The following is a 15,132-nucleotide window of genomic DNA, read 5'->3' as shown; positions in this document are numbered from 1 at the left end:
AAAACCCACCTGAAAGTCCACAGATTTAGCATAGCCAGCCTGCAGGTCGGATTCTCAGAAACCCAAACTCATTTTAGTCCGTCTCGAATTTCTCCAGCGCCCCTAACTGGGACACCACCTCTTTGGCTGTGCTGGTTTCAATGTGGCTAAATAGCCACTGACTGAATTGTCATCCTCCCTGAATTTGTCTAAGCCCTTTTTAAAGCCATCTGAGCTGAACTCCCATCAGGACATCTCAAGGCAGCAAATTCCATAAGTTGATTCCTCATCAGTAACGGCAGTTCTCGTGTAAGGATGAGAAATCCATGGGGTTTGCATTTCAATGCGCGATTGCCCCATTTGCACCTCCCAGAATCAAATGTGAATCTGAATGCAACTTGCCTACATTTTCTGAGCTTGCAGAGAGTTCCACATATCCCCCTCCATCTATCTCGAATCCACCCCCTCCCCATAAGCACAGACTCCATCACTATTAATATACTTTAAGAACTTTGCCAAAGTGGTACTTATTGGCACCAAACCAATAAGTGCCACTTTTTCCTTTTCTTCTCTAGAGAAGGACCCAGCAGGAAATTGTATGCCTCTTTACTATTTTATGAATCCAGCACGATCTATGCAAATGGCGCTTTAAGAAGAACAGGTCTGACAGGTCCCTACCCCACACTGGGCTTGCAATCTAAAACAGACAAAGAAGAACAACCAAAGGGAGAAACGGAGGAAGAATATGTAATTATTTCAATTATCTGCACTTTCCTTACACAATTCCTACTATTCACCTTTACATTCTGCACAAAGAGTGAACTCTGGTGGCCAATAGCATTCCGCCCCCTCCCCAGCCTGCATGCTCGCACTTCTAGCCTTCCAAATTTCCATTCCTTACAGATTTGCAGGCCTCTTCCGATTGTGCCAGGGCCATTTCCATCACAGTGACCCCAAATCCAAAGGATTCCCTCTGTTTGCACAAGCTCTCGCATACACAAGAGTTTGTGACACTAGAGTAGAGTTGGGCAACATCAAAGGGGCTGGGGGGAACACAATTCCCCCCCCCCGAACGCTACCCAGGGCCACACAAACACCCCACAGCAGCAAGAGCAAAAAATCTGCATTTCCGCTTTAAAATAAGACATTCAGCCAGCGTGCTCGTTTTAAATCGCTCCTGAGTGTGATTTGCCACACTCACTGCATGCCTTGTTTTAAAGGGAACACACATCTGTTTGCCACTGCCGCCATACTGCCAAATTCGGTGCCATGCAGGTGATACTTTGGGGAGCAGTTGGGGGGGGGAGGAGCTGCATGAGATCCACATCTTGTCCACCCTTCAGATGTTGTTGGGACTCCACTTCCTATTATCCCCGACCATTGGCCCTGTTGGCTAGGGGTGATGGTAGTTGGGATTCCAGCAACAACTGGAGGGCCGAAGTGCTCTAGAGTAGTATGTTACAGCCTATATTTTTCCTATTGCTTTTCATACTGCTAACCCAGCCATGGATCCATTGCAGTGCCGCACTGCAAAATGACTTTCTCTAGCTCAGCCTTCCCGACTTAGTGACCTCCAGATATTTTGGACCACAACTCCCATCACATACCCCACCAATGACCATGCTGGTTCAGGGTGATGGAAGTTGTAGTCCAAAAACAACCAGTGGACACTAGGTTGGGGAAGGACACTCTAGTTTTTCCAAAGACGTTTATTGAAGAGCTGCTCACTGTTCTATAAATGACCAAAGATGCTACCTGAGGCTGACATGCTGGTCAAATATTCCCTGAAGCAAAGACTATCACTACTTAGGTGGCCACTTACCTTTATCACTGCCTTGTAAAAATCACTTGTTTTAGTAGCTGCTGTTACTTTGATTTATTTCTGTTTTTATTTTTCCCTATATCTCTAGACTGATCTTGGCGTTCCAAGTTAAGACCCAAAAAGGACAGTTCAATGCATTTATATAAACCTTAACTAAAGTTTTAGTCTTTCTTTAAGTGTTTAAAGGTGCAGTCCCATGCATGTTTATACAGAAAAATAAGTACTACAACTCCCAGCATGCTAAACGTGCATAGGATTGTGCCCTAAGTAAAACAGGGATCAGACATCAGGCCTGGGGGAAATCTACTTTCTTTTTTACTAGAACCACGAGATCCACCAACCAGAACTCAGTGCAAAAAAGTCACAGACTTGCAATGAAAGACGTCTGAGCCCAGGAATTTGTTTTGAGAACCAGAACTGAACAGAGATCACATTTCTGCCTTGCAAAACTCTACTCCTGCTTACTCCATTTCCAGCACTATCATTCAGGATGAGGGCAGGAAGTCGTTTTGTTGCTGCTACTATTAAAACAACTGGGTGTCTGAAATCCTTACCCCTCTACTGCCAGTCAGAAACCTACCTGTAAATCCTGATCTGCCTTCTGCCCATCCAAAAATTATAAAACGACAAAAGTAATTAAGGGCGGAGTCCTATGCCTCTTTAGGCAGAAAAAAAATACTACAAATCCCAGCATTCCCCAGACAGCTATGCTCGGAATTGTAGGGCTATTTCTGTCTAAACTTGCTATCCTTAATTTGCTTTTGCCGTTAGCATAGGTAGGAATGCTGTTGATGATCACACTAGTCCTACTGTTGTTCTACAAAAGTCACAGCTTTCAAAACACTGGCGCAATATTTGACTGCTGAAATACCCAATGCTTGGTGCAACCTTATTGTCGTAATATTATTTCTCAGCTGCTTACATCTAGAATCACATATGATTCTACAGATAGAAGACTCTGGATCGCTTTTGTGGTGTGAAGGGCTGTCTAACAGGATGAAATAATTCAGAGCCATTTCTGTTATCCTGGATTTGAATCCAGTTTGTCCCTCTCCTTCACACGTGGGTCCGTGTGTGCAAAACCCCCGACTTTCAAAACTCAGCCACTCAAATCAAAGCAAGACTTTTGCCGAAGAGATCTATGGAAATGAGCTAGGACAGACGGCCCTAAGATGCAATCCTCCAGATGCCTTGGACTACAGCTCCCATCATCCCCTGCCAGGGTGGGTGTTGCAGTCCGACAGATCTAGACAGTACCAGGCTGGGATTGGAAGTTGTTCATATTATCTGCCAGGCTATGGAGAGAATACTGAAAGAGGAAGGAAAGAAAACAGACGCAGAAGAGATGGGAAGTGTCACTGAGGTCATGCATAGGCAACTACCCTGGAAGTTTTCTTCCAAGAATGCACAGCAGAGACTGGCCATGTTTGGACACAATGATAATTTTCTGCCTTAATGTGAACAAGCTGTATTCTGGTGCACTCAGCCAATCTGCCCCGCTATGCACATCCTGCTTCTGTTCCCCATGCTGATCATGATGGCTACATGCTGCCTCTTTATGCAACTTAGGGGTGGCAGCTCAGTGTTAGAACATCTGCATGCAAAAGGCCCTAGGTTCAATCCGCAGCATCTCCAGGTAGGATGGAAAAACTCCTGCCCTGTAATCCCGGAGAGCCACTGCCAGTCAGTGTTGACAATACTGGGCGAGATGGACTTAGTGACTGGGTTCACATAACACAACAACCTACAGTCATTGAAAATGTGGGTTGTTGTCTTATGTGAACTCAGCTGCGCGAACAAGCCGTGGTTTGTTAACCACAAACAACCCATGGAGAGAACCCATGGTTTATTATTGGGTTTTGAAGTGTGGGCTGTTTGCGGTTAACAACCCATGGTTTGTTAGCACGGCTGGGTTCACACAACACAACGTTTCAACAACCCAAGGTTCAATGACAACCCACACTCAATTGTGAGTGTGGGTTGTCATGTTGTGTGAACCCAGTAGCTTCCTATGTTCCTACCTTTAATTTCAGAGGCAACATGGGACAGCAACAGTAGGAGAAGGGTTATTGGCCTCATTTCATGTTTTGGGGCTTCTGATTGGCCCTAAATAAACGAGCGCACTTAGGAATAGATCAGCAGAAACACCTACAGATGTTCGCTCAAAAGAAAGCCCTGTGTCACTCAACAGGGCTTGCTCATAGGTTAAGCGTGCGCAGGAAGGCAAGCTCATCACACAAGCCTATACATACCAGTGCAGAGGAATGCACAACCCCAATTCTCTCATCCAGAGGTTGAGGAACCTGCGCTGTACTCCAGATGTTGTTGGGCTACCAACTCCCATCATCCCCATGCAGGCAGGGGTCGATGGGAATTGAGGGTTTTATTGAATGGGTTTTATCCAATATTAGTCCCATTCATTTAAATGAGTCTACTCTAAGTAGAACTAACAGGGGATACAACCCTGAGAGCCCAGCAACATCCGACGGGCTACACAGGGGTAGAATCCAACTGAAGCCCTACTCAAGAGTAGACCCGTTGAAATGAATGGGACTTAAGTGAGATTAACATGGCTAACTTAAGTCCCATTCATTTCAACGGGTCTACTCTAAGTAGGGCTTCGGTTGGATTCTAGCCCAGGTATCGCCACCCCTGCAGAGGAACGCAGCCAGCGGCCCGATCCTGGAGTACTGGGGCGAATGACCCGGGGCGTCGAGCCCTCCGTGGCGCTTCCTGCCCCGTTTACGCGGGCGCACGATCCCAGGGATGCCTTTTACTAGAGGATCCCGTGTCGCTTACTCCCGAGTAGACCTACATCGGCTCGCGCTCTTCGTCCTCCCGGGAGCCACACCTGGGCGACTTCTTCTCTCCCCCCCTCCTTTTCAGAGGAGGAGGAGGAGCCGCCACCGGGCAGGCCCAGACCCTGTGCTCCTTGGAAGGAGAAGAGAGCAGGGCAGCGCGGGCGGCATGCACCGGGCAGGCCCCAAGCCGCCCACCCACCCCCTCCCCGTGCAAGGCTCCCGGCTCCCCCCTCCCCACAGCCCGGCGTCACTCACCATGGCCGCGCTACCCCCACTGCAACAGCGCTGCCAACAAGCCCCAGGACCTCCGTGACGGGCGCCTGCTCAGCCTGCCCCCTCCCACCACTGTCATGTGACACAGGGACCCCCTCGGAAGCCCGCCTCCCTGTGTCTCCGTCCCTCGCTCCTCATTGGAAGAAACGAGCGTACCCGGCAGCCATTGGGCGCCCGGAGCTCCGACGGACGTTCTGCTGGGCCAATAGGAATGTAGACTTTCTTCCTTGCGGATTATGTTCTCCCTTCCTCCGATAAGAAGAAGGCAGAGCGTGGCTACGTCACGTTCTGAAAGGGCAGGGGGGAGGGAGCAGAGCAGAGCAGAGGCTGTTGACTGGAGTGGGCGGGGACAGAACGCCGGGGAAAGCGCCAACGTTCGGGAGGGGCAGGCGAACGTTCGAAAGGGGCGTGGCCGGCGGCTGGTTGTAGCCAGTGAGGATGTCGCAACGTTCTACGCGCGCGGGAGTTCGCTGAAGTCGACGTCGGCGAGTCGATGGAGCGCGAAGTGATCCAGCGCTTGGCCGCCAAGCTGGGCATCACGGCGCCCGGAGTGGTCAGGTAAACCGGGGCAGGAAGCAGATTATTATTATTATTATTATCATGAGGTTTGTAAGGCTGCAACTGCAATGCATGCTTGGCATCAGCACAACAGTCCACCTTCCGGTGCCTTGCACATGTTTTGGACTACAAATCCCATCGTCCGGCAGGGGGTGATGAGAGTCGTAGAACACCATGCAGAGGGCGCCAGCCTCGCCTTCCCCCGACTTGGCGCCCTCCCAATGTTTTGGACTACAACCCCCATCATTCTTGAGCATTGGCTGGGACTAATGAGACTTGAAGTCCAGAACATATGGAGGGCGCCAGGTTGGAGATACCTGGTATCATGCCAAAGGGCCTGTCTACTCCAGTCTCCTCTTTTACACACACACACACACACACACACGTGCGATATGGCTTTCCAGATGTTTCCGGGAAACTCATGCCCCCTCAGCATTGTGGGGTAGGCTGCCCCTGGCCTTCGGGGTTCTAGCTGCTGTGGAGAAAGAGGTGCTGCTGAACCGCCATTCATTAATCTCATTCGTTATTGCGCAGGGGTGGGGTGGGGGAACCTGTGTGGCTCTCTCTAGAAGTTGTTGGGCTACCAGCTCTCATCAGCCCTTGCCTAACATAGCCAGCCATCAGGAATGGTGGAAGACCAACTTTACCCAAGTTTTCGACCCAGTGACTTATGGTATGTAGCCCACCGCCCAGTGTGCACTTTTATTGTTGATTAATTGTATTGTGTTGTGCTTATTGTTTATTTATTTATTTATTTATTTAAGGATTTTTATGCCGCCATTCAGCCAAAAAAGGCTCTCACGGCGGCTTACAAAAGTATTTCTTGACAGTCCCTGCCCACAGGCTTGCAATCTAAAAGACATGACACAAAAGGAAAGGGGATTGGGAGGGAGGAGGAGGGGGAAAAGGAAAGCAAATTCAGGCACTACAATCTTAGTTGGAAAGTTCAGCAGTTACAGGTGACAGCAGGAGGGAGGGGTGCTCTCAGCTGGAGCTGGACCCAGGCACGGTGGAGAGGTGCCTGGATGCTGCTTCCTCCTTGTTATAGTTATTATTGTTGTTTTTATGTCATTATATTTTATGTTCACCGCTTAGCTACTTTTGTGGAAAGCGGAATCTAAATCTGAATAATAAAATAAGTATCTAGAAAGCGGCAACAGGTTCCCCTTCCTTTGCGTTATAACACCTATCTCCAACCTGGAGCCTTCCAGATGTTGTTGGACTCCCAACCCTAGCGTGGCCAATGGTCAGGAATGCTGGGACCTGTAGTCCCAAACATTCATTTTTCTTCCAAACACCCTTGAAGTTATTAGATCAATAGTTCAATTATTCCCTTATTTCTGTTTTGTGTAACCCCTTCCCTCCTTCATATGTTTTAATGTGATTTTAGACTGTAAGCCTCTAGGCAGGGTATCACTGTTTTATTTGTATATTCTGTACAGCACCAAGTACATTGTTGGTGCTATATAAATAAATAGTAATAATAGCCTCACATCCCGTTAGCCACAGTGGCCAGCAAGAGGCTTCTAGGAGGCCCAGAAAGAAAAGTAGTAGCTTCCCGCGTGTACACTGTGTCCTGCACACGCACCTTCCAAGAGCCATTGTTGTTCTGTGCCACTGAACATGCAGACCTATTTGGCTGTCATTCTTGTGAAAATTAAATTATGGATTTTTATCCCACTCCACTGCAAAAAAAAAGGGGGGGTGGAGTGACTTACGTATGCTCAGTAAAAGTCAGTCTCTGCCAGCAGGCTTACAATTTAAAAAGTCATAGTGCACAAGGAAGGAGGAATGGAGAAGGAAAAGAAAAAAATAACAGGAGTGCAATCCCATGCATGTTTAAACAGAAAAAAGTCCTAAACTCCCAGAATTCCCCAGCAGGTGTAAACCCAAAATGCATCTAAAAGAATCAGTTCAATAATACAAAGAAACACCTTCGAAACATAATCTAAAAATGGTATTTTATGAAAAGTGGTCATCCATGCCCTCTTTTTGTGTGTGTGGGTCAACAGAAAAGCAGAAGAGTACCTGCGTCTGTCTCAAGTGAAATGTGCCACCTTGCTGGTTCAGATGACCGCTACAAGCAATGCTGTGATCTGCCTCGACTTGGCCGCTGCCTTCACAAAGAACCCGGTCGACAAAGTAAAGACATATTTTTCAGTGGGCTTCCCCCTCTCCTCCATTCCTATATCATTCCTGCTTTTTTTTTAAAAAAAAAAAATCTGATCAGATAACAGATGAGGGGCACTGTTCAATTGGAATGCATGCTTAGGAACATCAGGGCAGCCCAGGACCCCCAAACAGCCTGTCAAGTCTCTTCTCCCCACTCTGCAGACACGCACAACACTTAACTCAAATCTCAGTGATTGAGTGTAGGTTGTTTCTTGAACTATGGGTTATCATGTTGTCTGAACCCAGGACATTTTCTGCAGGGGGGCTTGTTAACCGCCCTGAACAACAAACCATGGGTTCTAAAGGGGACTTGTTCAAGAGAAATAAGCCACATTGCATGGTTAACAAGCCAACCTATGGGAAATGTCCTGGGTTCAGACAACACACTAACCCACAGTTTGACAAACAACCCACAGTTCAATAACAACAACTCACACTCTACTAAGTGTGGGTTAGTGTGTTGTGCGAATGTAGTCATTTATACTGTTATCCAGATGTTCGATGGAATTTCCAGAATGTTGACATTTTACCTTTTCTTTAAAAAATAAAAAATAGTGACAAACTTTTTGGCCAAGTCGCTACTTTCCTTTATGCCTTCCAGAAAGCTAAATAGTGAGCCTGCCATGCAGGCAACCTCTATAGTAGATCAGCCTTTCCTAACCAGATGTGTTGAGGCACAACTCCAAGCATGCTGTTTGGGGATGCTGGGAGTTGTATTCCAACACATCTAGAAGGCACCAAGTTGGGAAAGCCTTTAGCTGATGCTGGCAGGGCCAATGCCAGTTTTGAGAGGGCCCTGGGCATGGTGCCCACCATCCTGTACCACCCTGGAGAGCCGTCTCCCGTACCTACCAAGGGACAGAGGGCTGAGCAGCAAGGACAGAGGGTGGCCAGTGATGGGCAGCCCAGCTCTGAGAAGAGGAGCAGAAAGACCAAGTGCTTCTAAGAACATAAGAAGAGCTGGATCAGACCAAGGGTCCATCTATTCTAGCACTCTGTTCACACAGTGGTCAACTGTGAACAAGCAGGACATGGTGCAACCTGTCCTGCTGCCACTTTTATTTTTCCCAGTCTGCCTCTGATCTAATGTATATTGGACCCAGGTGCCTTGAGGATAATTAAGATAGGTGCTAGCTCCTAAAAAATTACAGGGATTTTTTTTAAGGGAGTCTGGCGGTAGGTTAGCTGCGGTGGGCCCAGAAAGACGCTTCCGCATGGTTCTGTTCTTGGACACTCAGTAGCTTATGGAAGCTGTACACCCAGCATTTTCTCTTTGATACCAAAACCACTCCTCTGCATTACAGGACCGGCGTATCACTGTGTACAATCCAAGTCGCTCATTTTGAGCAGAAACCAACCTTGTAAATAAGTGCACCCACGAGATTCTTTGTATCCACCCACACATACCTATATGGGCCATTTGAAACCACCTTTCATTGAACTGCACTACCTGGTCACCTGGAGGAGATCCTTATTTGCCCCAGGTGACTAGGTGAGCAGCAATTTACAAATGGGGAGGAGAAACTGTGTTAACTGTGTTCATTTGCTTTTCCTCCCCAGAGTTATTTAGTGAAACTGTCTGGCTTGAGCAAGACCACGTACCAGAGCTGTTTGAGGTCCTTGGAAAGCCTGCTTGGTGTACGTTCCAACCTCGGGATCCGAGAATTGGCCGTTCAGTTCTGTTGCCTGGAAGCTGTGAACATGGCATCAAAAATACTGCAGAGGTAGGGATTTCTGAAGGAGATCGCATAGCCCCAACTTCATCCTTGCTGCCATGAAATACAAGGGAGATCTGCGACAGAGGATTGCAATATGTATTCATCCTGTTCAGGGAGGCGGACACGCTGTCTGCTAGGGCATTCTCCTGTAGCCACCAATCATGAGCATTCCACAGCCACTGGGCACGCTCAGTCCTAGAATCATAGAACAGTAGAGTTGGAAGGGGCCTATAAGGCCATCGAGTCCAACCCCCACTCAATGCAGGAATCCACCCTAAAGCATACCTGACAGATGGTTGTCCAGCTGCCTCTTGAAGGCTTCTAGTGTGGGAGAGCCCACAACCTCCCTAGGTAACTGGTTCCATTGTCATACTGCTCTAACAATGAGGAAGTTTTTCTGATGTCCAGCCGGAATCTGGCTTCCTGTAACTTGAGCCCATTATTCCGTGTCCTGCACTCTGGGATGATCGAGAAGAGATCCTGACAATCCTCATTGAGGATTGATTTGGGGGGGGGGGGGAAGGAAGGGAGGGGAGTTTGCCTTTAAAGACGTTTTTGTACTTCTCCAAACCAGGGATGTTCCCTTTTGGGCTGCATAATGATCAGCACTCAGAGAATAAATTCACTATAAGTGTGCAAAGTGCTAGGCAGGTGAAGAATTCCATACCCAGATTACATTATGGGAAGTTTCATGTATCGTAGAACATTCGCAGGCATGATTTATCCCTGTCGTATAAAGATGATACATTTGTACTACGTTGTTCGAGCCTCTCTACATTGGTATCAAAATGGCTGCAGTTTCAGAAAGCGGGTTTGCCTTTTCAGGTACGCATCCAGTCTGCCGGAAGCTCAGCAAACGGATCTAGATTTGTCTAAACCCTTATTCACAACTGCGGCGTTGTTTACCGCTTGCAGGTAAAGTTGTCCGAGGTCTGTGGTGTGGTTGGGCTGGTGGTGGTATGAAGGAGTTGTCCTTGGTATTCATTTTACTTTAGGGGAAGAAGGAAAAAACCCAAGTGTGCAACAGGAAGAAATAAGAGGTTTGTTTAGAAGACAGATTCTCAAGCGGTGCTCTGCAAGTGCCATTCAGAATGACCTCAGAGAAGTTGAGGACTTGTCAAGAATATTTGCACTTGTTTAATTTTCTTCTGATGACGGAGATTGAGGCCATTTTGACCCTGACCATTTTCAGGGTCAGGTTCTCAAACAGGCGAATACTGCCTTGATTTTCATAATATAGTACAGGTTCTACCCACTATTTTCCCCCTAAAAATTTACAGGTTCAAGCAGCCCTTCTCAGCAGCTTGGCCTAGGGGCCCTGATTTTCATAATACGGCGCTGATTTTTTAAAAAATATTATTTTGTCTTCCTTCATATTTAAGCGAGAAGAGGTGTTGAGCAAAACTTGAGCGGTCTGCGAAGGCCATCGGCAATTTTCAAGCGATAATTAAAGTTTGAGGACATATGTTTCATTTTTGGTGGTATGGGAACAGTACAGATGGATAGTGGGACATGTTGGCTATAGAGGTTTGTTCACGTGTACAGGCTTATTCTAAGTAAAGAATCTGCTAATGAGCCTTTTCAATGGACAAGCTAACCAGAGTTTAAGCCAGGGAGAGAATAAGGAGGCATTTACTGCTTTATTAGCTCATTCTGTCCATAAGCAAATCCGAGCATTAAGGCCAACATTTGCAGCATCTTCAAGGCCCTTAAAACAATAACTGTGGCAGGGGTGGAAAGCCTGAGGTCTACCAGGTGTTATTGGACTCCAACTCCTATCATCCCCAACCAGCCAGGGCAGTGGATATGGGTGATGGGAGTTGGAGTATGACAACATCTGGCAGGCCCCAGGCTGCCCATTCCTGAACTATGAGTCTGAAAAGCACCAGGTTTTCAGGAGTTAGTAATTTGCAATCTTGCCACGTGGGGGTGCCTTTCCTCCAAAGAATTTTTTGGCCGAAATATCCGGCAGGGTGTGTGTGTGTGTGTGTGTGTGTTGGGGGCAGAAGAGAAGAAGGTTACAACTAAAACATGTTTTGTAAATTAGCTTGCCATCTTTACTTTTCCATGCTGTTTGTTTGTTTATTAAGGTATTTGAGGCCCTGTTCTGATTTGTTTGCTTTATTATTTATTACTATTATTATTTATTACATTTGTATACCTCCCCATAGCCGAAGCTCTCTGGGTGGTTTACATAAGACTAAAACACTTAAAAACAATATGTAAAATTTAAAACTACAAAAACCTACAACATACCCTGAAACATACATTTTAAACAACTATAAACAGCTTTAAAACAAATCTAGGGTGAGTAAAGCTCACCACATATTGCTAAATGCCTGGGAAAAGAGAGAACCTTTAACCTGGCCCCACAAAGATACCATTGTTGGCGCCAGGCAGGCCTCATTGGGGAGATCATTCCATAATTGGGGGGCCACCACAGAAAAGGCCCTCTCCCTTGTTGCCACCCTCTGAGCTTCCCTCAGATTAGACCCATTGAAATCAGTGGGGCTTAAATGCCATTGATTTCAGTGGGTGTACTCCAATGACTTTAAGTCGAAATCCAGCAGGGATGCTTCCTGAGCTTACCCATTCACTTCAATGGAACGGCCTGATCTGTGCACGTCACTCATGCTACACTAGATGTGAGGTGTGACTGTTTAGACAGAGGAGCGTTGTACCCTAGAACCATTCCATGAGATGGAAGAAGGCAAGTCCAATAACGACCCAATGTGGGCCTTCCCTGTGCTTAAATAAGTATCGCAAGTCTCCTGCCGGTCTCCATATTTTAGACTACAACTCCCATCACTCTCTAGCTGTGCTGGTTGGGGTTAATGGGAGTTGTAGTCCAAAACTTCGGGAGGGGACCAGGTTGCCTACACCTGCAGGATAGGAACCGGAAGTGGAGACTTGCACCTCGTCTGCACAGCGAGTTGGCCAGGCTGTCCCTCCGTTATTAACAATAAGCGAACGGACCTGGTTTTGCACAGGTCGGAATATTCCTTAGTTCAATAGAGTAAAGGCAGCAAGCAAACGTCTGCAGCTGTCAGAGTTGGACACTCTGCTGTCATCTCTAGGCATGCCCACGGCCATAAAGCCGCCTGAGGGAAGGGTCTGTCCGCTCCATTCCCCTGTGTGTGTCGGGGGGGGGGGGCTGTTGCATCTTCTGTGTGGTTAAAGTGGGGTCCAGGACGATCCTTTCACAAGCCAATCGGCTTCCTGTTACAGATGTTTGAAAATTAAAGTGGATAAGAACAAAATGGCAGCTGCCTCCGGCGTGAAGAAGACCATATTTGACCGTCTCCACAGCCAGCTCCAGAAGATCAGCCAGCAGATCAGCCGTATGTACTTTTAATTCGTGCCTTGCATCCACAATTCCCTGTTTCCAGGGTGGGCAGCGAGAGAGAAGCACACAGAGATCCAGAATGTACCTTATAAGCCAGGGGTGGGGTAAATCAAGCCCAGGTGGCCCTGCCCCCTTTCTGCTAACCTTCAATTGTTTGGTAATGTCCTGGCTTTTGCGCAGTTTTTTTTCCCTCGTTCTAAAAGGTAGAAATGCCTCTAAACTCCTGTTCAGAGCTAGCTTATGATCCTGCCTTGATCACCCTACTTAGCTGGGATTTTTGGTCAAATCCCCCCTCCCCTCTGCTTTGAATTCATGCTCTGGGTGACTCCGCCTACTGCAACTCATTGGCTCCGCCTACATTTAGATGCCCTGCCCCAACAGCCACAATGGGCACTGTCCACCACTGCTTAGCCGTCATACCAAGTTCAGACGCAACACCAAGCTATCTTGGTTTGTTTGTCCGCTCTTGCAAAACAAGGAGCGAACCGGGGGGGGGGGGGGGGGCGTACATCAGCATGCTGTTCCTTTGTATCATGGTTTATTAAGCCAGGATTCCTGGCTTTGAGCGATGTGCAAACTTGAAGTCCAAATTAGCCTAAACTGCAGTAAGGGAATTGTTCTCTTCTTCCGAAGGAGAAAGCGACCAGTTGACGGTGGAGGCCACCAAAACCCAGAAGACCTTACTTGAAACTCTTGGAAAGGAAGAAGGTAGGTCTAACTGGACTGACTTTGGAGGCATGCTGGGAGTTGTAGGACTTCTTTCTGTTTAAGAAAGCATAGGATTGGGCCCTTACTCATAGAAAATGCTCCCAGGATAGAAGGAATAAATGAAAACTCTCCTTGCTGTTTCAGAGTGGCTTTTAGTACAATAAGATCAACCTTCCCAGCCTAATGCCCTCCTAATGTTTTGGACTATACATATAAAACATCCACTTCCTTATACATCCATGTTGCTAGTCCGTATGGCTTGCTCTAGTGGCAAGGTTTTCAAGTCACAAATTTGCCACGTTTGTTCCATATATCCACTTGAAGAAACAGGTCTACGATATCCCTGGAGGGATGGAGAAAGTTCTCAATCAGCTTAAGGAGAGGTATTTTTTTTAAAAAAAAATCATTACCCTAAGAGACCATCTGCATTTTCTCCCCCTCGATAGAGACGGAAGCAGAGGCCCCTCGCAAGCGTCCCAAAAGTGAAACTGAGGCAAAAGAAGATTATGAAGAATGGAAAAGGAGAATTCTAGAAAACGCTGCTAAATCACAAAGGGACAGCTTTTGATCTGAGAGCGTTCAAACGACAAACAATCCTTCCAGCTTTTTAACCTATTTTTATGTCGGCATCCTTTTTATGCCTTGTCACAGCACTGGTTAACAAGACACATCCCAGTTGGGTGTTGTACTACAAAGGTAAGATTGTGAGAATTGGCTGTGCTTCCTCCCTGGGATGTCTCTCTGACAACTGCAGAAGCCAGTCCTACTGGATGGTCGATCTCAGTCATGAAGTCTAGACTGCCGAAACTTTCCCTGAAAGTTGAATTCCCTGGAGAAGCCGCTGTTTTCATTGTTGATGGCTATGTGGACACCCTTTGAAATAGATTGAAGTCTCTGACACTAAGCAACCTGGACCCCTGTTGCAGTGAGACAGCTAATGGGCTACAGACCATGTTCTGAAAATTGAGCCTTGGCAGTCTTGAACGTTTGATTTCTTCTTCAGTCATAACTGCACTTCCTCCGAAGTGTCGTTTGTTTTCAGTGGAAGTTGCTTCCGTATACAAGGCTTGGAATCGGGGTGTTAAGATCTGTATCCAAATTCTAAAGTTCCTGCTACCAATTCATTCGACACCAATAAATATTGTTATTTCTACATTTTCATGCCTCGTTTGTTTTGCAAATATCAAAAGTTAAGGTGTCTTCTGCACACAGCCCGGCTTTCTGGTTTAACCACCGTGGTTAAAGCCATGGTTTAAGGTGTCTTCTGAACAGGCCCAGTGTGGTGTAATGATTAGTTTGTTAGACTTAGGGCATAGCTAGATCTAAGGTTTCTCCCTGGATCGTCCAGGGGTCAAACCTGTTCATCTAGGTGACACACACGGGATCCAGTGCTCAGGCAGGGGCGAACCTTGGATGATCCCAGGATAAACCTTAGGTCTAGCTGTGGCCTAAGAGTGAATTGAACTGGGTTCAAATCCCTATTCGGCCACAATCTTGCATAACTTTGGATCAGTCTAACCCAGGGGTGGATAGGCAGATGATAGATCAGGATATACTGTTAAGAGATGTCGTGGTAGATTTCCCAATAGTTTAACTATAGTAACAATTGAAAGGCACTTCCCCTCCCCTAAATTAGACTGTTCTATTCAAGAAAACTCAGGGTGAAACCAGATGTGAATCTGTGTGAGAGTGAGTGTGAAAATTCTCTTCCTGAACTTTCAGTTCTCTTACTGAAAAGAATTCTTGGGCTGAGCA

The 15,132-nt window shown here is 46.9% G+C and overlaps 2 protein-coding genes across 2 annotated transcripts in view; one reads left to right on the top strand and one right to left on the bottom strand.

The window, feature by feature from the left end:
• VPS35 (VPS35 retromer complex component) overlaps window positions 1–4,942 on the bottom strand; it is a 29,425-nt gene extending 24,483 nt beyond the window's left edge. The window contains exon 1 of the mRNA XM_063141243.1: window positions 4,858–4,942. Coding sequence (XP_062997313.1) covers window positions 4,858–4,860 — 3 coding nt within the window. The 5' untranslated portion in view covers window positions 4,861–4,942. The remainder of the gene's footprint in view (window positions 1–4,857) is intronic.
• A 426-nt stretch (window positions 4,943–5,368) lies between these two features.
• Window positions 5,369–14,532, top strand: ORC6 (origin recognition complex subunit 6). The gene is made up of 7 exons (XM_063140977.1): window positions 5,369–5,433; window positions 7,446–7,575; window positions 9,166–9,329; window positions 10,149–10,238; window positions 12,552–12,664; window positions 13,303–13,377; window positions 13,824–14,532. The coding sequence occupies exons 1-7, from the start codon at window positions 5,369–5,371 to the stop codon at window positions 13,943–13,945; spliced, it is 759 nt and encodes a 252-aa protein (XP_062997047.1). The 3' UTR covers window positions 13,946–14,532.
• Window positions 14,533–15,132: the final 600 nt, after the last annotated feature.

Source organism: Elgaria multicarinata, chromosome 14, assembly GCF_023053635.1.
Source record: "Elgaria multicarinata webbii isolate HBS135686 ecotype San Diego chromosome 14, rElgMul1.1.pri, whole genome shotgun sequence".
Lineage (NCBI taxonomy): Eukaryota > Metazoa > Chordata > Lepidosauria > Squamata > Anguidae > Elgaria > Elgaria multicarinata.
The sequence above is the reverse complement of the archived record's forward strand: the minus strand, read 5'-3'. Positions and strand labels throughout refer to the sequence as shown.